Below are 25,583 nucleotides of genomic sequence, written 5' to 3'. Positions count from 1 at the left end.
CCAACTGTCCTAATAAGAAAAGTATTTAGCATTTATAGAGCAGGCACTTTGCAATTATTATCTCTTTTGATCCTCACAACTTTGGTAAGTGCTGTTATTATCTCTATTTTACAGTCGAAGAAACTGGGGCAGAACAGAGTTAAGTGACTTGCCCAGGAGCACACAGTAAGTATCCGAGGTCGCTTTTGAACTCAGGTCTTCCAGACTCCAGGCTCACTCCACTAACTGGAGCTGGCTTCAACCTCCCGGAAAATGCAATGCTATAAATACTAGTTATTATTATTGAGAAGAGAGAGGAAGGGACGGCTGGCCGTGGGAATTTCTTGTTCTAGGACTGAGAGTAACATTTTAGCAAGAAGATTAGAAGTTTTTCTAAGGGGATTGCTAAATGCCAGCTCCATTGTCTTCTCTCCCTCTGAGAGGGACTCCTGATGGTTTTCCCTTCACTACTTCCATCCCACTTTCCCAGGTCCCTCACCCCGAGTCTTTTACTCCCCCTCTTCTTCTCCTCCTCCCTTCCTTTCTTGCTCGTGCTCCAGCCCCAGCCCACTCCAACCAGCCCCCGCCCCTCGCCCCTGTCCTACTAGGGGTCGCGCAGGCGCTCTGGGGTTGCTGAGTCAAGATCAGGTGGGCGGGGGACGAGGGGCGGAGGCGAGGGCCGGTCCGCGTCTGCGCATTGTGGGGTTCTGGGCGCGCAGTTTTTAGTTGCGGATCAGCTGACTCCCTGCATTGCAGAACGGCGGTGTCCACCGGAGACATGTTGTGCACATTGCTCCTTCTGCCCGGCCTCCTGGTAGCGGGTAAGCCAACGGAATGGGGATCCTCGAGAGGCCACTGCGCCCCCTGCCCCCTCCCACTCTTCCTTCGCTGGTTCGGGTCCGGGCTGGCGGCGAGCTTTGCGCATGCGTCCCCGCTACCCCGGTCCGAACCCGGGGGAAGAGGCTGGGTGCCTTGTTCCTGGAGGGTTCTTCCAGCCTTGCCCTCTCCCTGCTTCCCTGGGCTGGGTAGGTTGGGGGGGTGAGGGCGGTGCGACAGATGGGAAGCGTCCTACCGGCCTTGATTGTGGGGGCATCCACTTAATGTTAGAGGCCTCCTTTTGATTGCAAACCCTCTCCTCCCGGAAGCCTTCCTGGATTTGCCTCTCCCTAGGGGGAGAGGGGAGCGGCCTCTCCTCCGCCCTTCAATTGACCCCCGGTCACTATTCTACGCCGGGGAGACCTTTTCCCATCCTCACCCTGACCTACGACCCTCCCTTCCTGGCACAGGAGCCATCCTGATTGTTTTTAGTTTAATTAGCATTTATTACGTGCTGTTTCGGCGTAGGGCGCCGCGTTCCTTCCTCCAGCCGGACTATGAGCGTCTGCGGGATTGGTAGGGCTGCCTCACTCTCCAGCACCCAACCTTGTTTGTTCTGCATGCACAAAGTAGGCGCCTGTTAAATGTTGAGTTTATGGATGGACCGGTCCCTGAGGTTTGGCTGCTTCCGAAGCCCGCATCTTGGTGCAGCCATATTTTAGATTAATAACTACGTGATTCGGCATCCATTCTGGAATCTGTGCCTTCCCTCTTGGAGCCTGCCTTAATCGGCTGCCGATTGCAGGTGGCTCAGGGCTCTCCCGACTTCCCAAGGCTTTAGGGAGGGGAGGAGAGGCTGGACAATATCTGGAACTTACCCGGAGGTTAGTTTTCTGTTCCCAAACGCTATAAAGGGCTGCTGACTCACTTCATTCATGGGCTCCGAGATTGCAAAACTCTTGGGAGAGTGGGGCATGCCACTTTGTATTGGGGAAAACAGGAACACTTACTGCCCTCCTTGAAGATTTTCCTGAACTCTTGACTGCTTTGTTCTAGATTTTTCTTGTTGAATCCATTAACACTACAGCACAAGAGCCTCTTAAGATGGAAAGACCTACCAGGGACTTATGGGATCCCTAGCAGTAATGTGGTTTGGGGGTTATTTTTAACCCTCACCTTCGTTCTTAGAATCACTACTGTGTATTGGTTCCAAAGCAGGACTAGGTAAAAGGGGTTACAGGGACTTGCTCAGGGCCAGCAAGATAGAAGACCTCAAAAAGGTGAGATTAAGCATCAAAATCTACAACATGCATTGTGAGGACTTTTTTTTAGCCTGAAAGAAGTAATAAATATGGGCTGCTTTACCCTTACCTTCCCTGTAAGGACTAGGCTGTGAGGTTAAGTAACTTGGCCAGGGTGACACAGCTAGGACCCGTCTGAGGTCCTAGACACCTAGCTGCTCCCCCCTGGGCTGCTTTAGATCCTAACCTTCAATCCTTTTCAGAATCAATATTCTGTATTGGCTCCAAGGCAGAAGAGTGGTAAAGGCTAGGCAATAGGGGTCAAGTGACTTGCCCACGGTCACACAGCTGGGAAGTGTCTGAGGCCAGATTTGAACTTAGGACCTCCATCTCTAGGCCTGGCTCTCAATCCACTGAGCTACCCAGTTGCCCCTTCAGCCCTTTTTTAGATAACAGCTTGGGTCTTTGACCCATGGTAGGGTGCCCTGGATGTTTGCCACTTGCAGCTAAGTGGTTTTCTCAGTGGATCTGTGTGATCCCTGGCAAATGACTTAACCCTGGTTACCTAGCTGTTCCGTCTCTGAACCCGTTTGCCTAGCCTTTACTGCTCTTCTGCCTTGGAACCAATACTTAGGGTTGATTCTAAGACAGAAGGCCATGGTTTAAAAAAAAAAATGGAAAAGACTTAGTATAGCCTCCTAGCACTCTCTCAGCCACTGAGATAGAAAATTGCTTAAGGTCTTCCTACAAAACAATTGGAGGGGGTAACTGGGTGGCTCAGTGGATTGAGAGCCAGGCTAGTCTGGTCTTGGACACTTCCTAGCTGTGTGACCTTGGGCAAGCCACTTAACCCCTCATTGCCCAGCCTGTACTGATCTGCCTTGGAACCAAACATAGTATTGATTTTACGATATAAGGGAAACCCAGTAGAAGTGCTTGTCAGCTCCAGGAGGTGGGGAGGGAGAGAACATGAATCATGTAACCATGGAAAAATATTCTAAATCAATGAATACATTTAAGACAGAAGGGAAGAGTTAAAAATGAACAAAAAAACCAAAATTGGATAGTAAATTCTAGATGTAGAAATAAAGTGATTTACTACAGTGGATAAGATGATGAAAAACCAAGGAATTGCTAAATTTAATGAAATAGCCATTTAAAATTTTTGTAAAATTTTGTATAAGGCTCATAAGTGCTGTTGATTTATTCCAGAAGATCACCTTTATTCACCATTCCTTGGAAACCATTGGCTTCTGCCCTCCTTAGATACTTTTATTTCCATATAATAAACTCTTTGGTGTCCAGTCATTCAGTTATGTCCAACCCCATTTGGGGTTTTCTTGGCAGAGATACTAAGTTGGTTTGCCAATCCTTTCTCTGGCTCATTGTACAGATAAGGAAACTGAGGCAAACAGGATTAAGTGACTTGCCCAGGGACACACGATCTTGTAATCTTCAGAGGCCAGATTTGGATTTATTGAAAGAAATCTTGATTCTAGGCCAACACAATTTTTTGCTGCACTTTGCAGTGATGACCCTGACATGGATATGAACCTGAACTGTCTTAAATCCTTGCTTTCTTTTCTTAGAATACATTCTGCATATTGGTTCCAAGGCAGAAGATCAAGTAAGTGTTAGACAATGAGGGTTAAGTGACTTGCTCAAGGTCACACAGCTAGGAAGTTAGATTGCAAGGTTTTAGAGGGCAGAGACATTTTTTGCCTCTTTATCCCCAGTAATTAGCACTATTGCCTCGTCTGTAGTTAGCATTTAATAAATGTTTGATTTAATTAAATGTGGCTGTTGAGGCAGTTGGGTGGATCATTGAATAGAGACCCTCTAGAGATGGGAGGTCTTAGGGGTCTAATTTGGTCCCAGGCACTTCCTAGCTGTGTGACCCTGGGCAAGTCATTTAACCCCAATTGTCTAACCCTTTCCAATCTTCTGCCTTGGAATTGATACTTAGTGTTGCTTCTAAGACAAAAGATAAAAAAAAATGGCTGTAATTAGTTGAAACAAAGTTGAATTTTAATCCTAACATTATATTCCTTTTTCATTATGGATAAATGGGCATCCCCTTGGCTGCCCTTGGAGTTATATTCCTGGAAATGAGAAATAAAGGCACCCAAGTGGGAGATGGAAAATTCTAGGTGGAACTAGGACAGATTAGGTGGGAATGTGGACTTGGAAGAGAGGGAAATCCTGAAGGAAATGGCAGTAGTAGCAGTGGGAATCCTCACCTGGAGAATTGCAAGAGAGATAAGTGAGATTGGGGTTAAGAAAAAAGGTTCATCTTCAACCCAGAGGGGAGATTGGGGGATCTGTGTCTAGGGCCTGGAGATTAGGGGGTGGTCATGCATTTGGAAGTTCAGAGGGAGGAGAAATACTGTGGAGACAGGTTGCATTTCCATTGCTGGTGAGACATCCAGGTGGAAACTTGGCATTTTGAATACTGTTTGGAAAAATCCCAAATGAAGATGTCAGTTTGAAACAATTGAGGCCAGACAATAGTGTTGTCAAGCCTTTATCCTGAGGCAAGGACCACTGAGAAGGGAACCTTGGGGAACCCCTATCTTCTGGCTTCAGGAGAAGAAATGAGTGAAGAAGGAAGACAAAAGGACTGATAAGTCTAGTTCTGAAGCCCAAGGAAAACAGTTCTCCAAATTTCCCAGAGGATCCTGAAGATGGAGGCATGGGAAAGCCATTTTATTTAGGGGATAGATGATCATTGTTTTCTAAAAGGGCTATTTTTTCCCTGCAGAGGTAGAGTGTACAAATTGCAGGCCCTTCAAGAGAGGATGAGAGTATTCAGTGTAAATGAGTTTATCTTTATGTATTTATTTATTTTTAAACCCATACCTTCTATCTTGGGATCAATATTGCGTATTGGTTCCCAGGCAGAAGAGTGGTAAGGGCTAGGCAATGGGGGTCAAGTGACTTGCCCAGGGTCACACAGCTGGGAAGTATCTGAGGCTAGATTTGAACCTAGGACCTCCCATCTGTAGGCCTGGCTCTCAATCCACTGAACCACCCAGGTGCCCCCATAAATGAGTTTATGTTGAGGAGTTTGTCAGTGAAGGGGATCAGAGAAGAGGAGTGGAAGTATAAAAGTTTATCGGCAGACATTTGTAGGCAATACACATTTTAAAAAAACCCTTACCTTCCATCTTTCTCATTACTGTGTGCTGGTTCCTAGGCAGAAGATAGATAAGGGCTAGGCTAGGGGTATGTGAGGTGCCTAAAGTCAGATAACTAGGAAGTTTCTGAGGCCAGATTTGAACACTGGACTTTCAGACTCCCAAGTGTGTCCTGAACCCCCTGGAAATGCACCTATTAAAAGAGATGGCTTGACTCTGGTCCTTTTGAGGGGGAAAAGAAAGCTGTAGCTACTAATTTAAGTGTATTTTATGAAAATGTATATTTGTTGAATAACCTGTTGTTCGTTTATTTTTTTTTCATTTTTTAAAGAAAAAAACTCAACTTCTGCCTTACAGAAATGCAGGAGGGACTAGGCAATCAAAGTAAAGTGACTTGCCCAGGGTCACACAGCTAGGAAGTGTCTGAGGCTAAATTTGAACCCAGGACCACTCTTAGATCTGGTGCTCTGTCTCCTGTGCTATATGCTGCCTAGCTGCCATATTAGGGATGTCATCCATAAGGCAAATGAGACCCAGAGAGGCCATGTCAGAATAGCTGTTCCATCTAAGTGGGAAAGGCCAGACTTGAATTTCTTGCTTTTTTATTCAATGGGCTATTAGAATACTGATTAGAGTCCTTTTCAAAGGGACTGGAGCCAAGAGCTAGATCTTTGGTAAAAGGCTGTCTAGTTATATTTATTTTTTCTTTAAAAAAAATGAGCAGTAAAAAATTTATACTTGCATGTACCCAGAACAAGGGAGGATCTATTCTGTACTATTTGATTTTCTTTTAAAATATATTATACATTCAACATTTATTTTATTGTTAGTTCCTGGATTTGTCTTGTTAGATAAACTCCTTGGCATTTTTCATTATCTGTATATTGGTTCTAAGGCAGAAGAGCTGTAAGGACTAGGCAACAGGGGGGTTAAGTGAATTGCCCAGGGTCACACAGCTAGGAAGTGTCTTGAGTTCAAATTTGAATCCAGCTCTCAATCCATTGAGCCACCTAGCTGCCCCCACTAAAGTTATTTTATTGCTATAGCTAGCATTTCTAATACAGTTTTGAATGACATTTGGTGATAATAGGCATTCTTCATCCCTAATCTTATTGGGAAGGCTTCTAATTTCTCCCTGTAAGAGATAATGTTTGCTGATGGTTTTAAGTGCATTTAGATGCATTTTATCATTTTTAGGAGAGGATCAATTTGTCACCTATGCAAGTTTTTTAAAAATAGGAATGAATGTTATATTTGTCAAGCTTTTTCTACAATTTGTTATTGATGTTATCAATTATATTAATAGTGTTTATTATGTTGAATCAGCCCAGCAATCCTGATATAAAATCCTGCTGGATCATAATGTGTAATTTTTGTGATACAGTTTTGTGGTCTCCCAGCTAGTATTTTATTTAGAATAATGAATATTCATTAATGAAATTGTTCTATATTTTTCCTTCTGGTTTTTCTTCCCGTTTAGGTATTAGCACCCTATCCTGTTTTCATAAAAGGAATTTGTAAGAAGTTCATTTATGACTTGTTCAGTTTCTTCTAAAATGTATTAGATACTCAAAGCTGCCCTGCTTGTCTGATCCCTTGTTTACCTTTCATTAGTTCTCTTCTATATACATATATATATATATATTTTTTTTTTAAGCCCTTACTTTCCGTCTTGGAGTCAATACTGTGTATCTGCTCCAAGGCAGAAGAGAGGTGAGGACTAGGCAATGGGGGTCAAGTGACTTGCCCAGGGTCACAGCTGGGAAGTGTCTGAGGACAGATTTGAACCCAGGACCTCCCATCTCTAGGCCTTGTAAAGATTAAAATTTAGGAATATTGGGAGACTGAGGCAGGTAGAAATTTGTTTCTCTCTGCAAGGAGTATTATATTTTTTTAAAGGTTTATTAAAAGTTAAGGATTAAAGAAAATACAGGATAAGAAAACACATGTCCAGGCCACAGAGAGGCCTAGACACAAGCTCACCTACATTATGGAAAGAGCCACGTCTGCCCCAAACGGAAGTCCAAGAGAGCTAAAAGCTTTTGCAATCAGGTTAAATACCTTCTCAATCTTGGCCTGAGATTACAAAGCATTCTGGGGAAGTGGAACAAAGGCTTGTGGGGATTGTAGTCCTGTATTCGAGTCTATTATTTACAGCCTGGCTCTCAATCCACTGAGCTACCCAGCTGCCCCCTCTTCTATATATTTAAAAAGCATATTTTAATGATTTTATTTATCATTTTGCAACCCTATCCCTAGCTGTCCTCACACTCTACTTCCCTTACACCCCCCACCCCCCATAACAATTGGTTGGGGGGGGGGGAGAAACAGCCTTTGAGGCCATTATGAAATTCAAGCAAAATCAGCAAAAATTTCTGTGTTGCTTGGACTGCAACGGAATGGAATGGAATCATTGTTGAGCATCACAGTGAGGAGCTTCTGTTGACAATATTATAGAAATGGTTCTGCATGCTTTGCTTTTCCTCAGTTCATGTACATCTTCCCAGTTTTCCCCATTACAATGCATGTATGGTAATCCATTATTGGGTTCCTGTGCCGTAGTTCAGTCATTGGCCCCATTCCGTGCAGCCAGAATTTATAAAGTCAGTGCTTGTTGCTCAGGCCTTTCTGTCCCTGTTTGGGGTTTTCTTTGCCAAGATAGTGTTGGGTTTGCCCTTTACTTCTCCAGCTCATTTTACAAATAAGGGAACTGAGGCCAACAGGGCCACGGAACTAGTACATGGCTTTGATTTGAACTCAGGAATGTGTCATTGGGAAAAACCTTGTACCTTTGCACTCCATCTCCCAGAATTCTTGCTCTCCCAGCACTCCAAGTAATCATTTTATGAGATTTATTAAACATCACTTGATAGTAAAGAAAAAAATCCTTCAGTAAAGAGAGATTTTCCCAGACCATGCATGCAGGAGGAGAGAGGGAGGAGTAACCCAAACTGATATACAAACAAAAACATGGAAAGTGGTGAAGAGAGAGGTGCTGGGATTTTTTCTAATTGCACAGGAAGGTCTTCCTAACACCAGGCCCGGCTCTATGCATTAAGCTCCCCAACATGATGCTGTCAGGCTTGATAATGGAACAGAGCCTTGGATCAATAGCAGATCCCTTTCACCCAGAACTGTGTTGGGTTAGGGGGCTGAGGCGGGGTCTGGGGAGGAGCAGCCAAGTCCCCCGCAGCTCCTATCCTGAGCCTGCAGGCTGTTCCAGCATGGTGGCACCTCCAGGCCTTGCTGCGCCTCTCTGATAAAGACTGTTTCTAAGAAGATCTGGAAGTTGGTCTCCATTTTTTGTCCCCCACTTTCTTCCCTTTATTGCCAGGAGGTGTTTTTGTTAGCCTGGAGAATAACATGGCCGGCTGGGCTTAATTGAGATTAGACAGCAAGTGCTATATTAATGCGTCTTTCAACCTTTCCCTTAAATTCCCTTTCGGTAGTCACTGGGCCTTGATGTCATTTATCCTCTTGTGCCCATAGGAGCAGGGTTAGCCTGAGGGAGGACAGTGAGTATTAGGTACTCCTACACGCTGTTCCCAGGCTCGGGGACTGCGATTGGCCCGGGCCTCAGAGGACTTATGGGAGGGTTCTCAGTCCATTTTTACAGGTGAGGAAACCAAGACTTGGGTAAAGTGATCATGATTGGCTCATGACCCCTCGATGAATACGGGCAGCAGGGAAATAGCCCCTGCTTTCATGAACTTGCCTTCTATTGGGAAAAATAAATGTGTGTATGGGGGCAGCTAGTTGGTTGAGTGGCTAGAGAGCCAGCTTTGGAGTGGGGGAGGTCCTGGGTTCAAATGTGTGACCTTGGGCAAGTCACTTCATTCTCCCCACTTATTGCCTCCCCCTCACCACTGAATGTAATATCAATTCTCTAAGACAGAAGGTAAGGATTTAAAAGCCTATGCAGAATGCAGTCGAATATGTCTCCTGACCTTCTGTTTTAGAAGTGATGTGTTCTAAGGCAGAAGAGTAGTCAAGACTGCTCCTGGGTGACTTGCCCGGGGTCTCACAGCTAGGAAGGTGAACGCAGGGCTCTGGCCCTGCCTCTCTAGTTGCCACTAGAGCCACTAAACTAATAGTGGTAATGATTTTTTTTTTAAACCTTCATCTTCCGTCTTGGAGTCAATACTGTGTATTGGCTCCAAGGCAGAAGAGTGGTAAGGACTAGGCCATGGGGGTCAAGTGACTTGCCCAGGGTCACACAGCTGGGAGTAACGAATTTTTTAAAAAATTGGATCCCAAGCTCTGAGACTCTTGGCAGCCCGTTCTGAATGGCTGGGAAATCCGGAAATCTGTCCCAGCTAGCGGAGCCCAATCCAGTTCTGTGGGAAAAGGAGGCAAAGAACAAGAGAGCCCAGGGAAGAGCCTTCCTGCCTGCTCACGTCTGCCACCTCGTGGTGAATTGAAGTGTCCTGGCCTCCATCCCCCCCCAAGGTTTGGCCACTTTCTATATGGCCCGCCTGTGCCGAGGGTCCAGCAGGGTCCCGCATGAGTATCTCGCCTGAGAGTGCTCCCCCCAGGACGGACAGCCGGAGCCCCCCCGAACCCCCCTTTCCTCCCTTTGCTGGCCGGCCTCCTCACCGCTCTTGGGGGCACCACGTGTAAGAACAGAAACTCATTGAAAATACTGATTCAATGCCCTCCACAGGCTGACCAGACGCCAGAACTTGGTAGCAGGGAGAGGGCAGAAGGTGGGGGCCGAGAGAGGCCCAAAGGCCCTTCAAGCCATGGGGTGCCCTTTCCAAGGGCGGCATGCAGGCCCTCCCCTGGATGGCTCTGATTGGAAAACAGGCCCCTCAGAGACCTGCCCCCCTCCGTACTTCACAGGAAGAGGCGGGCCCTCTGGGCCTGGTCTCTGGAGCTTTGCTCCACCCCCTGTGGCTGGACCACCATGCTGCCTAGAGCAGAGGGACTGGACATTACCTAAAAGGCAAAGAGCTGGCTTCCATCCTGCCTGTGACAAAAGTCAGCCCAGTGATAGGCTAATAACCCTGTTATTTTTAACAAAGGCAAAACATTTAGACAAGACAAGAAGGGAAGACCCAACCCGTCGAGAGGCCTTTTGAGCTTTCAAATGAAGCTGCTTTTAGGGGGACTAAAGAAAGTTATTTCTCAAAATATCCCATTTTAGAATTTTCCACAAAAGGTAAGGGATAGGCAGGTGACTTGCCCAGGGTCTCATAGGTTTGAGCCCAGGTCCTCTGACAATTGAATCATTACATTCAATTATACCACAGTGTATCAGTCTCTGTGTACAATGTTCTCCTGGTTCTGCTCCTCTCACTCTGCATCACTTCCTGGAGGTTGTTCCAGTCTCCATGGAACTCCTCCACTTTATTATTCCTTTTAGCACAATAGTATTCCATCACCAACATATACCACAATTTGTTCAGCCATTCCCCAATTGAAGGGCATTCCCTCATTTTCCAATTTTTTGCCACGACAACGAGCGCAGCTATGAATGTTCTTGTACAACTCTTTTTCCTTATGATCTCTTTGGGGTACAAGCCCAGCAGTGCTATGGCTGGGTCAAAGGGCAGACAGTCTTTTATCGCCCTTTGGGCATAGTTCCAAATTGCCCTCCAGAATGGTTGGATCAATTCACAACTCCACCAGCAATGCATTAATGTCCCAACTTTGCCACATCCCCTCCAGCATTCATTACTTTCCTTTGCTGTCATGTTAGCCAATCTGCTAGATGTGAGGTGATACCTCAGAGCTTTGATAGCTCAGACTTTGCCACATTGTCAATGATATTTTTAAAGTGCAGGTCCTGACCATTCCACCTGTGTACAACTTTTATGGCTCCCTGTTAACCTCTAGGATCAAATATACATTCTCTGTTTGGCTTTTGTGCTTCATATGTTTCAGGCCTTTCCCATTTGGGATTTTCTTGGCAACGATGCTGCAGTGCTTTGCCATTTCCTTCTAGAGCTCATTTTACAGATGAGGCAATTTGAGATAAATAGGGTTCAGACTTGCCCAGGGTCACAAAGATACTATGTGAGGGTCACCTAGCTACTTTGGGGCTTTATAAAACCCTTTATAATTTACCTCCTTCCGACTTTTCCCTGATATTCTTATAACTTACTCCTTTCCAAGTCCTCTGCAGTCCAGTAACACCAGTTCCCTTGCTGTTTCTCAAACAAGATACTCCATCTCCCTACACCTACATGCATGTTATCCCTAGTCCCCCCATGCATATCCCCCCCACCCCCAGTCTGAAATTCTCCCTCAACTCTGCCTCCCAGCTTTCCTGACTCCTTTCAGGTTTCAGTTAGAATTCTACCTTTTGTGAAGAGCTTTTTTCCAAGGCCCACTTAGGTCTTGCTTCTGAGACCCATGAGAGTGAGGAAGACCTTGGTTGAGTACCAAGTGCGATGAGTGCTCACTTTGTGATCCCATAGAAGTTCTTCTCTCTGAGGCTCAATGGGGGAGCTGAGTTGTTGGCCCTGATTGCCTTGGTGTGTAGAGAGGGCTTTCCTCACCAGGGAGCTCCTTACCTGTTGGTTCCTATCCCATTCCTCTTTTTAAAGTTTATCATTGATCTCTTTGGTTGTCACATTCTCTACATATTGAGGCATCCTTCCTCCTCTCTCCTAGAGAACCATGACTTATCACAGAGACAAGAATGGGAGAAAAGGGCTTTAAAGCTAATTGAGATGTTGAAAAAAGTCTGGAAAATGCAGTGTTTCATCCTCTGACCTCACACTTGCCAGATAAGTTGAGGTTCCTGTATCCCTTGGGGCTAAACTTGGGCAGTTCATTTCAAACTCAACATTCATTTGCCTTCCCATTTCCTTTGCTGGAGGGAAGAAACATTCATTGAATAGCTGCAATGTCCTAATGTGTGGAAAGTACCCAGCACATTTTAGGGATTACAAAAATCACTGTCCTCCCAACAGCTCTGGGAGGTAGGTGCTGCTACTATCCCCAAAATTGTACAGTTGAGGAAACCGAGGCATACAGGTTAAATGACTTGTCCATGTTCACTTCAATAAACAATTATTAAGCACCTACTATGTGCCAGGCCCTGTGCTAAGTGCTGAGGTTATAACTAATAAGTGTCTGAGGTAGGATTTGAACTGGAGTCTTCCTGACTCAGTATTCCGTGCCATTCATGTATCCCAACTTGTTTACCCAATTCCCTAATCCATGGGCCTCTTCAGTTCTAGTTCTTTACTGTAGTAAATATGAATCTTTAATCAATCATCTTCCTTGAGGTAAATGCCTGGCAGCAGCTAGAGCTCTGGGTCAAAAGATGAGGGCCCTGTGGTGGTTAGTCCATAAGATAAGGAACATAATAGATGTTTTCTCACTAGAGTACTTTCTATCTCCAGGCAGTATCTGCTGACATCTCACCTCCATCAGTGGAATCCCAAGCTGGAGATTTTCAGTTAGATTTAGTTTGACTGTTCATTCCAGCAGATCTGCTCTAATAACCAGCTGTTCTGGACTGTGCCTGACTCTAGGATAATGAAATGCTCTAGGATTAGCTTTAATCAGTGTTAACTTGCCTCCAAACTAACAACCATACACTTGATTTATTGTATTCATTTCTGGAACAAACAACCAGGAAAGTACTTTTCCTTTTATGGTAGCATAATCCTACTTAGTCAGGTCTAGTGGGTTAAGTACTGGCTTATAGATCCATCCCGAACTTTAGGTCCTAGAGGCCACTTAGGCCAAGGATGGGGAAAGGCTCAGGTGATTTGTCTGATCCCCACCTATTAAGTGTCCCAGCTTTACTGAGAAACCCCCAGGGGGAGGAGACATGCAAGAGAGGCAGAACAGAGGTTCCCCAGGATTCACTGCCAGCACCCTGGTGAAGGCCCATTTCATTTCACTCTTGGGTCATTCAGAGTTACACTACCACAAGCACCACAATGGGCCCTCAGAACATCAGGTGGTGGACTCTTGATTCCAGGGTAGTGATGTGATTCTTGCTGCAGGAGTCATCATGCATGATCTAGTACAGTGATGGTGAGCCTATGGCATGGGTGCCAAAGATGGCATTGCTTTCTGTGGGCACTTGGCCACCTCTCCCCAGGACAAAGCTGTTCCCCTCTCCCACTCCACCCCACCACCCAGTAGCCAATAGGCGTGCACAGGGGGTGTGGTGGGCAGCTGGAGAGGTGCAGGGTGCTTTGGCTTCTCCCCTTCCCTTCTCTACACACTTCTCACTTTGCCCAATCCTCCACCCAGCAAACTACTACGGGAGCACTTTCTCCTTCTTGTATGGGGTAAGATGGGGGTGAGTGTACTCAGCATGTGGGGGGGGAAGCACTCCATCTCTAAAAGGTTTGCCATCACTAGTCTAGTAGATGATCCACAGATTTTATATTGCCTTAACTTTCCCCTCTCCTCACCCCTGACCTTCTGAACATCCCCTATTTATTGATCGTTCTCAACGTCATTGTCATCTTTGACTATTCATTCCAGTAAATCATTTAGTCAATGGACACCTGTGTAGATTAGAAGAGGAGCCTTTGAAATGAACAGAGGGAAATGAATGACATCTCTTGATTAGTTATGAAATAGGGAGCTTTATTCCCCATTTGGTGGAGAGTCTGGTTTATTTTTTAACTTTGGGAGAATTTTATTTTGCTTTCTTTTGAGGGGGATAGTTTGGAGAAATGTTTCAAAGAGATATGACACCAGAAAAAATAATTCTGGCTCAGATAACCCAAAATGAACCAGACAACCATGAGAAATTATGGGTTCCTCCTCACTTGCCTAACTCTTCTGCCTTGGAACCCATATCTATTTTAAGAAGTAAAAGAGTTTAATAAAGTGTAATCTAGTGTGTAATTTAGTCCTCCAGGAGCTTCATTTTTTCATCTATAATTTATAGTACTTGGATAATCTCTGTACACATAAAAACCCGTAGCATCCCGGCTGTAAGTGAATCCTCTGAACCCTTTGGAGGATTTTGGAAAGTTGGGAATTCTTTGAGAATCTCCGTTCTTCCTTTTCAGCTCTGGCTGGCCCTGTGCTCAGAAAGGAAGACTGTGCCAGGGGTCCTGAGGTCTGGTGTCATGATTTGAAAACAGCTTCTGAGTGTGGGGCTCTCAAGCACTGCCAGCAGAACGTATGGAGCAAGCCGACTGTGGTAAGTCTCAGTGCTCCTGATTTCAGAATTCCCCTCAGGCTTTCTGGAGTAACCAAGTTACTTAGGTTATACCAGAGATTCCAGGGCAAAGCAGCTTTCAGGCTCAGATTGTTCCAAGGCTGAAGGCATAGAAGGAAAGAAGTCTTCCTGGGTTAGTCCTCATGAAGTGGGAGGTATATATTTTCTTTCTTAGTTTCAATTCTAAGATAGAAGAGGGGTGACGTCTAGTGACTTGTTAAGTTACACAGCTAGGAAGTGCCTGTGACCTGATTTGAACTTGAAGTCCTCCTAACTATCCACTGAGCCACCCAGTTGTCCCTCCCACCTCCTCATTCTTTTTTTTTTTTAAGCCATTACCAGTGGTGGTAAGAGTGGTACCGGTTGTTAGACAATTGGTCAAGCGATTTGCCTAGGGCCACTTAGCCAGCAAGTGTCTGAGGCCAGATCTGGACTTCTTATCTCTAGGCCTTGCTCTCCATCCACTGAGTCACCTAGTTGTCCCCAACTCTCTCATTCTTAACCTGGGGTCTGCGAAACTCCTTCAGGGTTTTGGATATCGTCACTATCCTAATTAGAAAAGCTGTCATTTATTTGCTAGGTGTCAAAGGATATAAATGCAGAACTTCCTCCATTCCTGTGGAGAATTCTATTCACAGAAGCTCTGGCCACTCTGCAGACATGCCTAAGCTTCAGTGACCCTTCACTAGTATGAAATAAGGTTGGTGCTCTTGACCCACCCATCACGTGGCAGCAAAGAGGATTGCCAGGAACTCCACCAACACCTTCCAACACCATAATAAATAGGGAAAGCTTCATTTAAAAAAATAAGTCATTTTCAGATTTCGTTTTTAATCTGCTTTTGGCCTTGGACTTAATAGTGTTCCATTCCACTTTTGTGTGTGGACACAAGGAATGTGGCTTTCCTCAGGGCGTCTCCATGTCAGCCTTCTGCTTTGCTTCTTCTCAGAGATGATAGCATCATGCATTTGGAGCTAGATCTTCAAAGTCATCTCTTTCAGCTGTGTTATAAATGCTGAAGCCGAGATGCCGTGGGGAGGGGATCCCACAGGGGCATGTGGCACCAAGCATAGAACCTTTCACTCCAGAGGGAGTGAGTCATCTTTCCATTCCAACAGCTCCCCTCCCTGCCCTTTCAGGCTCAGAGCAGCCAGGCTTTACCTGCACATTCTAGAGGATACTTAACTATGGTGTAACTTGGGCAGGCATTCCTGCAACCCTGCCTCCTCCATTTCCTAGGCACAAGTCCTGATTTCCTCAACTCAAGAAAATAACTTTCTAATACCATGTGCTTTGAGAAAGAGCATAATAGATTTCATTGTCTTGTCTCTTCCCTCCTTCCCCCCATTTGGAATTCAATGGATAAAATATTAAAAATTAATTTTTGTATCATTTGGGAAAATATTTTTAAGAAAGAAAAGAACTTTCTGCAGAAATAAATTGGCCCTGACTGGTTTTTATCTATGCAATTTTCTGTAGGGTCCAGGCTCCTCCTGACAGGAAGAGGATCTCTGGTCATAAGCCCCTTTTGTTATCTTCCTTCCAACAAAGGCTGTGCTAATTGGGTGGATCCTAAATTCACACAAGCCAGTTTACAGTCCTTTCATTCCTCCCTGATTGATTCTCTGTCTCAGTGATAGTCCACAAAGAAAATATCACAAACCTTAGTGGCTACCACTAGTTGCCTGTAGGCCAAGGAATATCTTAGAAACTGACCCTTCTTGTAGCAAAAACTCCCTTGAAGCGCACATGATCCCATCCCTCTGATCTCTGCCAAGGTCTTCCCATTTTCATAAGGTCTCCAGGCATAGTCAGGTGACCCTCAGGATAGGGTCTTGGATCTCTTGTGCCCTGTAGGCCACCCTCCAGGCTAATCTGCTCTCTGGGCTTACCTAGCCCTAGTCCTGGCTCCTGGCTGTTCTACCTGTCCAACTGCTCTTTCTCTGTTTGCTTTGCTGGCTCCTCTGTGCTCTCTGGCATCTGAGTGGGTGTTGCTTGGGGCTCTCCTGGGCCGCCTTCTCCCTGTGCTCTGAGGGACATGGGCTCCCTGTGTGGGTGACTCACAGAGGGATAAAGCCAGTCCATGCCTCTCCCTGAGCTTGGGGTTCCAGGACCCGATGTCCCAGAGATGTCTCCAGACCTCAGAAAGGTGTCCAGAATGGGATTCCTTATTTTCCTTCCATCCCTCTTCCAAACAAGTCTTTTAACCTTGACACCTTCTGTATCCATGCTAAGGCAGACGAAGGATAAAGACCAGGCCAGTGGGGTTAAGTGACTTGCTCAGTCACATAGCTAAGAAGTATCTGAGGCCAGATTTGAACCCAGGTCCTTCAGGCCAGATTCTCCATCCACTTTACTACCAGACACATTTCTGTCAAAGTTCCCAGGTCCATAACTCCAGCTTTATTTTCTTTTTCGTGCCCTTGTGTTCAGTCACTGCTACCACAGTAGGTGCTATTGTACAGATGAAGAAACTACAGAGAGATATTTGTGCTCGAAGGCCACAGAGTCAAACACACCTAGAGCCGGCTCCTGGTCTGTGAGGCGGGCTAGGCTGCTGCTAGGGAGGTTGTCTGGGTAACGTTTGTCACCCCCAGGAAGCAGAGCTATGTGTGGGGGGGCTGTAGGGTCAGAGAGAAAGGCACCAACAGCAGAAACATTCAAACTCTTCTCCACTTTCTCTTTCAGAAATCTTTCCCGTGCGAAGCATGTAAGAAGGTGGTTTCAGTAGTTGAAAACTTTTTGAAAGAAAATGGTTCAGAGGTGAGCAGGCTGTTGCTGTCCTGGTGGGGGTCATGAGGTGGAGGAAGGGGGGGTGAATGCCAGGAAGAGGTTTCAGTGATTCATTTAAATAACTGAAGGTATTTTACCAACCTCTTCCCCCACCCCCAAAGCATCAAAGGACCCAAGAATCAATAATTGAGAGAATTCACAATGTAAACGTTTGTTTCCCCATGGCATCCTGCTTGATGGTTTTTATGCCCAGGAGACTGAGGGGGAGGAATCAGTGGGTGACTTGGGAGGCAAGGTTGGGCCGCCTGAGGGACAGACAGGCCTTTCTGGGTGTTCAGCTTTCCACCCACCCAGTCCTGATGAGGCCTGATAATTGACTTTTCTTCCCCCTGCTATTCAGCGGGGAACCCCAGAACTCGCCTCCTATGGGCTCATGGCTGAAGGAGGCTCCCACTGCAGATGGGGTGGGAGCAGATCTTTACCTATTTTTCTTGTGTCTCCTATCCTAGACTGAAATTGAGAATTATCTAGAGAAAGAGTGTGAGATGCTTCCTCAGGAAGATTGGGTTTCTAAGTGCAAGGAAATCATGGAGTCCTACCTGCCAGTCATCATTGATGCACTTAAAGGGGAAATGGTAAGAAGATGGAATGGTGTGTTAGGTTGGGACTTGGGCTTTCGGGGGGGGGGGGGGGGATGTACGTTTCCTTGGGTAGAGGACTGGATCAGACTAGGACCCTATGAAAGAACACTGCTCCACTTTTCGGGTCCAGTTAGTCCTTCACCAAACATTACTCATTTACCGTGCATCAGGCAGGGTGGCACAGTGAACAGTGTCTGGCCAGAAGCCAGGAAGACTATTCCCGAGTTCAAGCCTGACCTCATACACTTATCCGCTGTGTGACTCTGGGCACATCACATCACCTAGTTTGTCTCACTTTGCCCATCTGTTGAGTGAGCTGGAGAAGAAAATGGCAAACCACTCCACAGTCTCTGCCAAGAAAACCCCAGATGGGAACTGGAAGAAGAACTGGAAGAACAGCATGTCAGATTTCATGGAAGCTCTAGAGCTTCAAAGATAAATGGAAACCCCTCCCCTTGGAAGAGCTTCCATCCTAATGAGTGAAGCTGCTGGACAGATAAATAGACAGAGTGGGGACAGGGATGCCAAGAGGAGCAAAGGAGAAGAGCACATTGGGAGTGAGGACGGAGTGAGAGTGGGGAGAGCTCAAACGTAAGAAAGGGGCAGGAGATGACAAGCTCCACTTGCAGACAGAATTTTATGTTTGATCCTCCGAGGCACAGGGTTTGACCTTTTTGGCATTTGTACACAGTTGGGCAGTTTTAGTGTATTAAAAATGCAGAACCCTTTCTTGGCTCCTAGCCGTCTGGATTTGGCCCTCCAGCATTTACCAACCCCTTCACAGAAAATGGGGCACCCCTCATATCAATGGTCATGTCTGCCACCAGAAAACCATATTGGCTGTGAGTGGAGAGTGGAAGGGCTACTTAGGTGGAGACTGAGATCCCAAGGAGATCAGGTAGCCAAGGCCTCCTTAACTTGGTGAGGAAATGAGTATGACCTATTCCCTGGAAAATTCCAGAGAGGGATGGCTGAGTTCTGGAGATTCCCTGCCATCCAGGACCAGATATCTTAGTAGCCCTTTTTGAGGTGGGAGCTGGAGCTTGGATACAATCTTGAGCCCTTTGCCAGGAGGTAATTGAACCTTTGGAAACTTGATGAAGTCACCAGAGAGAAAAGAGAAGAGGGTCTGACTGGACTACCTTGGGCTACTCCCATAATTAGGGGGTATGAGGAGGCAGCCAAGGAGCTATGCGAAGTTAGACAGGTCTCACAACCCCAAAGGAGCAGTGTCGCCAAAATCCACAGAAAAGGGTGGATCCGGGAGGGAGAGGATGGGAACAGTCTTAGGTGCCACAGAGAGGTCAGATGAGGGTTGATCTGGAGGCTGCTGGGCATTAAGAGCTCAATGATGCTTCATTGGATGCAGCTCATTGGAAGAGCTGAAGTGGAGAAGGCCACTTCACAAGGAGGAAACTAAACAAAAACCCCTAATCCCAAAGCAAACTATTCAGCCCTCCCTCATATTGGATAAGTAGAATCATGCCAACCCTTTACATTTGGGTTTTTAAATATCCCTACCTTCCGTTTTACTGTCACTTCCTAAGGTACGTGGTGAGGGCGATAGAGATTATCTTTCGATGTGTGCTACCCAGGTCAGGATCGAATGAATGCCCAACTTGATTCTTCTGTCCAAGGCCGATATGTCCAAAAAGTGGACAAGGAAAGTGGAGGAGCTGAAAGTCACAACAAATCATTTGGCTGCACAAGCTGGAGATTGAATCTGAGAGAGGGAGAGGAGTGTGTGTGTCCAGTCCTGGTGCTCTCTGCTGCCCCTGTCTCAGTTTTAAGGCATTTAGTAGGGGAGAAGGGGAGATGGGATAGCAGGAAGATGAGGAAGATGGACAGACACAGACTGAAAGCGAGAGAAGAGGTTTGAGGGGGCAGTGTGCTAAAGATGATTTCCAGGATAAAAGGTTTTGCCAGTGAAGTGATGTGAGGAGGGGAGGCAAATGGCCCCCATATTGGCAGCTCAGGAGGAGGCAGGCCCTCCCTGAGGGGAGATGGTGCCAGAGGAAGCTTCCTGAAGTGAGGGACCACTAGAAGGTAACAGTTAGCCGAGCCAGGCAGAATAATTATGTGAGTTTCTCTTGGATCAGCAGCGGGTGCACAGCAGTTGAAAGGAAGGCAGATGAGATGTAACTGAAGCCTGGGGTTTGCCAAGGTGTGACCTGGGTTGAGAAAGAAGAGCAAGGAATTCCAGAGGAGGCCATGTTAGAGGGTTGAACTGGTTTGCCAAGTGGTCCCTTCCCAGCAACTAGTTCTGTGACCTCATTGCTTCATCTCCTTTCTGGATTTTGTACCCAAGTTCCTGATGAAACCCTCACTGTAAGTGAGTCCAGCTTTCCTTCTGAAATGTAGATCTTCAGTCTCTACTGTACCAGCCACCATTAACATTTATAGAATCTTATATGTAGGATTTTTTGTTTGATTTTTTTAAAGCTTTATCTTCCTGTCTTAATCAATACAGTGTATTGATTCCAAGGCAGAAGAGTGGTAAGGGGTAAGTAATAGGGGTTAAGTGATTTGCCCAGGGTCACACAGCTAGGAAGTGTCTGAGGTCAAACTTGAACCCAGACCTCCCTTTTCTAGGCCTGGCTCTCAATCCATTGAGCCACCCAGCTCCCCTTTGAATCTTAAGTTTTTTAAGACCTCAGTAGTTTTGTGTATTGACTGGGGAAATTGTTAGGAAGAGGCAAAAGAACTCTACTCTTTTCCCTATGCTTATTTACAAGGACTCCTGGGGACCCTCAGAAGGAAGGCCTGGGTGCAAAAGAACAGGGTCCAGCTTCTGTGTTCCATTATGAATTAGGGAGGACCCTAGCTTAGTTTGGAAGGAATACTTGGGAGAGCAGAGGGAGGCAGCCTGCATAAACCCCTGGGGGAATGAAAAGGACCCCAGCTAACATGGAATTCAAGAAGCACTGCCAGGGAGAGAACATTGTCAGGAGCCCCCCAACTGTCCTCGCCACCTCTTCAGTTCTTTCCCCTGATACCTCAGCCTATAGGGTCCTGACTCCAGCCACAGGAATATGCTGCAAGCCCTTAGTGGCCCTACAAGTGTGGGCAAGAAAGTTATGAAAACTGTTTAGCCCCAGAACACCTGGACATGTCTCTTAGTCCACTGACTAGTTGTTAATGAGGTTCAGTCCAATCCAACCATTTATCACCCTGTTTGGGGTTTTCTTGGCAGAGATTCTGGATCCATTTGCCATTTCCTTCTTCAGCTCATTGGACAGATGAGGAAATAAGGTTAAGTGACTTAGCCAGGGTCACACAGCTCTGAAGTGGCTAAGGCCAGCTTTGAACTTGGGAAGATGAGCCCTGTGCTCTGTCTCCTGTGCCACCTTGTTACCCCAGGTGGTCGGTTCGTTCTGACATCTCCCCATTCCTAGAAATGAGATGGATGGAGAGCAGAACTTGCAGCCAGGGAGCTGGTGCTGAGCTCTCTGCTGGCACACCTGGGATAGGTCCATGCCAGAGGAGACATTGCCTGGCAGCAGATCACATGAAAGCTGAGCTCACGAGTGTTGGGCTGCATTATCAGCAGGACGGGGAACCCCAGGCTCCAGGGGCAGGGAACTCTCCAGATACTCTCCAGATCACTCCCACTGGTCTAGAGGAAAACCAACATAATTGAGGAAACTATAGGAATACTTACAGGAAAGATGAAAAGGGGCAAATGGCTCACAGCCTTCAGCCATTTAAAGGGTCTGCCTATGGCAGAACATGTAGGACCTATAGACCAATTAGGTGTCTCAATGGATAGAAATCCAAGCCTAGAGACGCAGGAGGTCCTGGCCTCAGACACTGCCTTGGAACCAAAACACAATATTGATTATAAGATGGAAGGTGAGGGTTTTTTTTTTGGGAAAAAACCCCAAAACACATTAGACCTAATTTTATTAGGCCTCAGGCCAAATCTAGGATTGATGAGTCAGATTTTGGGTCAGTATAACAAAGAACTAACTAACCATTAGAGAAACCCTAAAACAGAAGAGATCACTTAGAGGCAGCGAGCTGGAAGCAGGTCCATTTGCTGGGGGTGTTTGAGGTAAGGATTCTTTTGTCCTTTGTGTGTCCATGACTCCATGCAGTACCTAGAATAGTGATGGCGAATGTTTTAGAGACTGAGTGTGTCATGCTGCGCCCCCCCCCCCCCCCCCCCACCTTCCCCACACCCTTTGGGTTGCTGGCCAGAGGGGTGAGTGAAGTGAGGAATGTCCTCAGCCTTTAGAGAGGCGGAGGGGAGCAGCCTCACTTGAGTCCTGGAGGGCAGGCGTGTGTGTCCATAGAGCGCTCTGGGTGCCTTTGGTTCACCATCATGGGCCTATAGCTTGTCTCATTGACTGGACTGAAGGTGTAAAGGAGAAAGTGGAGCAGTGCTACCCCTCTCCCCCCCCCCCCCCCCCCCCATATAGACCCATGCAGGTGTGGGGAATAGCATGCTGGGCCCTGTCTTTGACTGTTCCTTTCTTTAGCTTCCCTTGTAGATATCTTGGCTGGTTTGCACGTGGGCCATTTTTTGGCTCGTGGGAGTAGGAGACCAATTCCTAAGAAATGGGTGTTTCTGCATCTGCAGGTTTAATTTCCGGTTCTTTCTTTCCTGTGATCAATTTTTAGAGCAATCCCGAGGAGGTGTGCAGTGCCCTCGCCTTTTGCCGCTCCCTTCAGAGATATCTGGCTACTCAGAGTCAGCATGAGCAGGAACTGGAGTCCAATTCGATCCCAGAAATGGATATGTCCAAAGTGGTGGCTCCCTTCATGGCCAACATCCCCCTCCTCCTCTACCCTCAGGGAGAGACCCAGAACAAGCCCGGCCAGTCAGAGGTAAGAAGGCTGGGGTGTTCCTGGCACTGCTGGCAGGGGATGGGGAGACTCGGTGGCCAGTGACTGGCCCTCTGGCCTGTCTTCGAGCAAGGCCTTTACCACAAGAAGTCACCCCTTTCTCCGAGATTATGACTCTCCTCCAAGGCCACCCAGCCAGGGTGTGTCGGAGGTGGGACCAGGACTTTCTGGCTGCCTGCTCTGTCCTCCGTGATATGCTGCTGCTTAGACCCCTTCTGGTGGTGGGTTTTAGTCAAATTCTCAACAATGGAGAATCCTGCTGCTTCTCATGGTGAAAGTGGGACCTGAAAAAGGACTTTGTCCTGGGATGGGTGAAGATCAAGACCCAAAGGAGGATCCCCTGTTTCTTAGGGGCGTCCATGGTGTTTTGGTTGTGCGTTGAGGGGATGGGATGGGCCTTTAGAATACTCACTTATGACTTTTCCTCAGGTCAGCGATGGTGAAGTCTGCCAAGATTGTGAGCAGTTAATAACGGACCTTCAGAAAACCGTAAAGGACAATAGCACCTTCGTTCAAGACTTGGTGGAACATTTCAAGGACGAGTGTGACCTCCTTGGGCCTGGATTATCAGACATGGTAATTGCCTGGGAGTTTGCCCAAGGGCCTGGAAATGATAGTCAGGAATTGGTGTTCAGGTGTTGATGTCCTTGCCATTTCTAGGGGGATTTTACGATATAATTTCAAATGACGGCGGGGGGGTGGTCAAGGGGTCAAGCACATGGGATTCATGCTTGAGAAGGCCGGAACAGGAGTTTGGGGCCAAGGTGTCAAAAATATTTGACAACTGGAAATAGAGGACATAAAAGGGCATAAAACAGCTCTCCTCAAGGAATCCTACATAGGAATGGTAGGAATAATCCTATGTAAGAATAATACAAAATAATTGTATTGTGCCAGAGACTGGCACAATTTTTTCACACCAATGATGCTTAAATAGTAGAGTTGGAAAATCCTAGATTTGATACCTTGTTTGATAGATGTCACTACACATCTTTGAATTAGTCTTAATTTTTGCCTCCTCACTGCAGTGCAAGAACTATATCAGCCAGTATTCTGATATCGCTGTCCAGATGTTGATGCACATGGTAAGTGGAAAGAAAGGCTCCTTTCCAGTGTACATGTACCCCATGGTTTCTCCTTCAGTTAAAAGTCAGATAACTTCAGAATTTGAAAATTACTCCATTGTTCCCATTGGGTCTTACATTTGCTAGATTTTGGCAAAATTAACCATCTCCAACTAATTTGCTTCCCTTCTTAGATTTTCCAGGAGCTGCCTCCTTATTTATAAAGGGGGATCATAGCACCTCTGATTTGATCCTTCTGGGATCTGTGGGTGCCCCTTGGCCTGAAATTTCTTTTCTCTGTTGGTTAGGTTAGCTCAAAGATCAATCTCACTTACTTAGGATTGTTCTGTTCGATTTGCTTCAGAATCCCTGGATCCTTGAATTGCCAAGCTTGAGCCTCATGCTGAATTGGGGAGGGGGTGGTGGAGAGGGCTGGCCATGATCATGCCATCCTGAACTTGTGCTATACCCAAGGCTAGAACGTCATGCCTGCCTGTTCTACCAGCGCCGGGGTAGGGAAAGGTACCACAAAGACTTTTTATGGTGCTGAGTGCTCTGTGGTCCTGAGGACATGTACAGTGAGTGCCCTTCATATAAGATGAGTTTTTTCTAGTGGGAAGGATGGATTTGTACTGAGGCCTCCCCCACCTTCCTGGGAGCAAAGGCCCACTTTTCTTAGAATCAAGCCTGGGACTAGCCTGAAGAGACATTTTTAGTCTCGTATTAGAACCAGATGATATACTGTGTCTCACTCTCCCACAGATAGGGATGAACTTTCCTGACTGACTTATGAGGTCCTCTCCTTGGCATTCACTTGTCATTCCTGTACCTTGCATTCTGTGTTTTAGAATTCTTAACCTTCTGGGGGGGGGGGGTAAGAAGTGTAGGATTCTGTCCATTAGACAACTGGGGCTTTATTCTTCTTCACTATACTGTTGTTGTTGGTTGTTTTTGCTTTTTAACCTTCTGGCTTGCAGTTAATTATGAGTATTGATTCCAAGGCAGAAGAGTGGTAAGGGCTAGTCACACAACTAGGAAGTGTCTGAGCCCACATTTGAACCCAGGACCTCCTGTCTACAGGCCTGGTTCTCAATCCTGGGCACGTTTCTATGGGGTGTCAGGAATCTGCCCAGTCTCCAGCCCCTTGACCAGATGGCTGCCAGGTAGAACCCCCAGAGGGTGGCCTGGCTGCTAGATATCCTTGTGACAGCTTTGTTTACTTGTGGTTCTCAGCTTGATTTTGTTTTATTTAACATTTTTTTTCTTACCTCTTGTGTCCTTTGCTTTCTCTGATTTTCCTCTCCGATCTCCTGTTTTTATTCTCAACAGCAAGATCAGGTATGTGATGGGAAACTTGTCAGTAGTGGTAGTGCTCGTGGCTGCTTTTCCTTTTAAAATTCCCTTTCCCAGCTTTTGACTCCAGGGCTGCCCTTCTAGTCAGAAACATGGTGGGCAACATGGCTACAAGGCATGAGCATAAAAGGAGAAAGGGCAGGGTCCAGTGTGGGTGCCTGCTGACTGCGCTAGTGGGGAGGAAGCTCTCAGCCAGACCAGCTCTCCTTTGGAGGGACTGACTGGACGTGCCTGGGATGAGCAGCCACTCCCTTCCTCCATGATAGAGACAGTGACCGTCTGTCATGAAATGGACGTTGCATGCCTCTAGATCTGCTTCTGTTAACCCTAGAGCCGCTTCTGCTGCATGAAAGATTTAAAACACACAAAGCAGGTCTCGGATCCAGGGAATTGGAACTGCAGGGGAACCAGGGCCTAGGCTGGCCCTCTATTGATTCTGGATGACTAGTTGTTCTTGTAGCTGGGCCAGTGATTCACCTTTCCAGGCGAGACCCTTCCACCAAAGAATTCCACTCAACTAGAGAGATCCAAGTTTCAAGACAGGGAAATCTTTAGCCTTAATGCCCCTAAGACGAGGGTCACAGGAAGCACGAGTAGAATTGTGACAGGAACTGTGAGGGGGGTCT

At 46.5% G+C, this 25,583-nt stretch overlaps 1 protein-coding gene across 1 annotated transcript in view; it reads left to right on the top strand.

The window, feature by feature from the left end:
• The first annotated feature begins 609 nt into the window (after positions 1 to 609).
• Positions 610 to 25,583, top strand: part of LOC100011417 (prosaposin) — a 30,607-nt gene continuing 5,633 nt past the window's right edge. The window contains exons 1-7 of the mRNA XM_007505640.3: positions 610 to 800; positions 14,167 to 14,300; positions 17,007 to 17,081; positions 17,561 to 17,686; positions 22,316 to 22,522; positions 22,970 to 23,116; positions 23,569 to 23,625. Coding sequence (XP_007505702.2) covers positions 758 to 800; positions 14,167 to 14,300; positions 17,007 to 17,081; positions 17,561 to 17,686; positions 22,316 to 22,522; positions 22,970 to 23,116; positions 23,569 to 23,625 — 789 coding nt within the window. The 5' untranslated portion in view covers positions 610 to 757. The remainder of the gene's footprint in view (positions 801 to 14,166; positions 14,301 to 17,006; positions 17,082 to 17,560; positions 17,687 to 22,315; positions 22,523 to 22,969; positions 23,117 to 23,568; positions 23,626 to 25,583) is intronic.

The sequence above is a fragment of the Monodelphis domestica genome, chromosome 1, assembly GCF_027887165.1.
Source record: "Monodelphis domestica isolate mMonDom1 chromosome 1, mMonDom1.pri, whole genome shotgun sequence".
In the NCBI taxonomy this organism is placed as follows: Eukaryota; Metazoa; Chordata; class Mammalia; order Didelphimorphia; family Didelphidae; genus Monodelphis; species Monodelphis domestica.
Note: the sequence above shows the minus strand (reverse complement) of the source record. Positions and strands in the feature narration are given on the sequence as shown.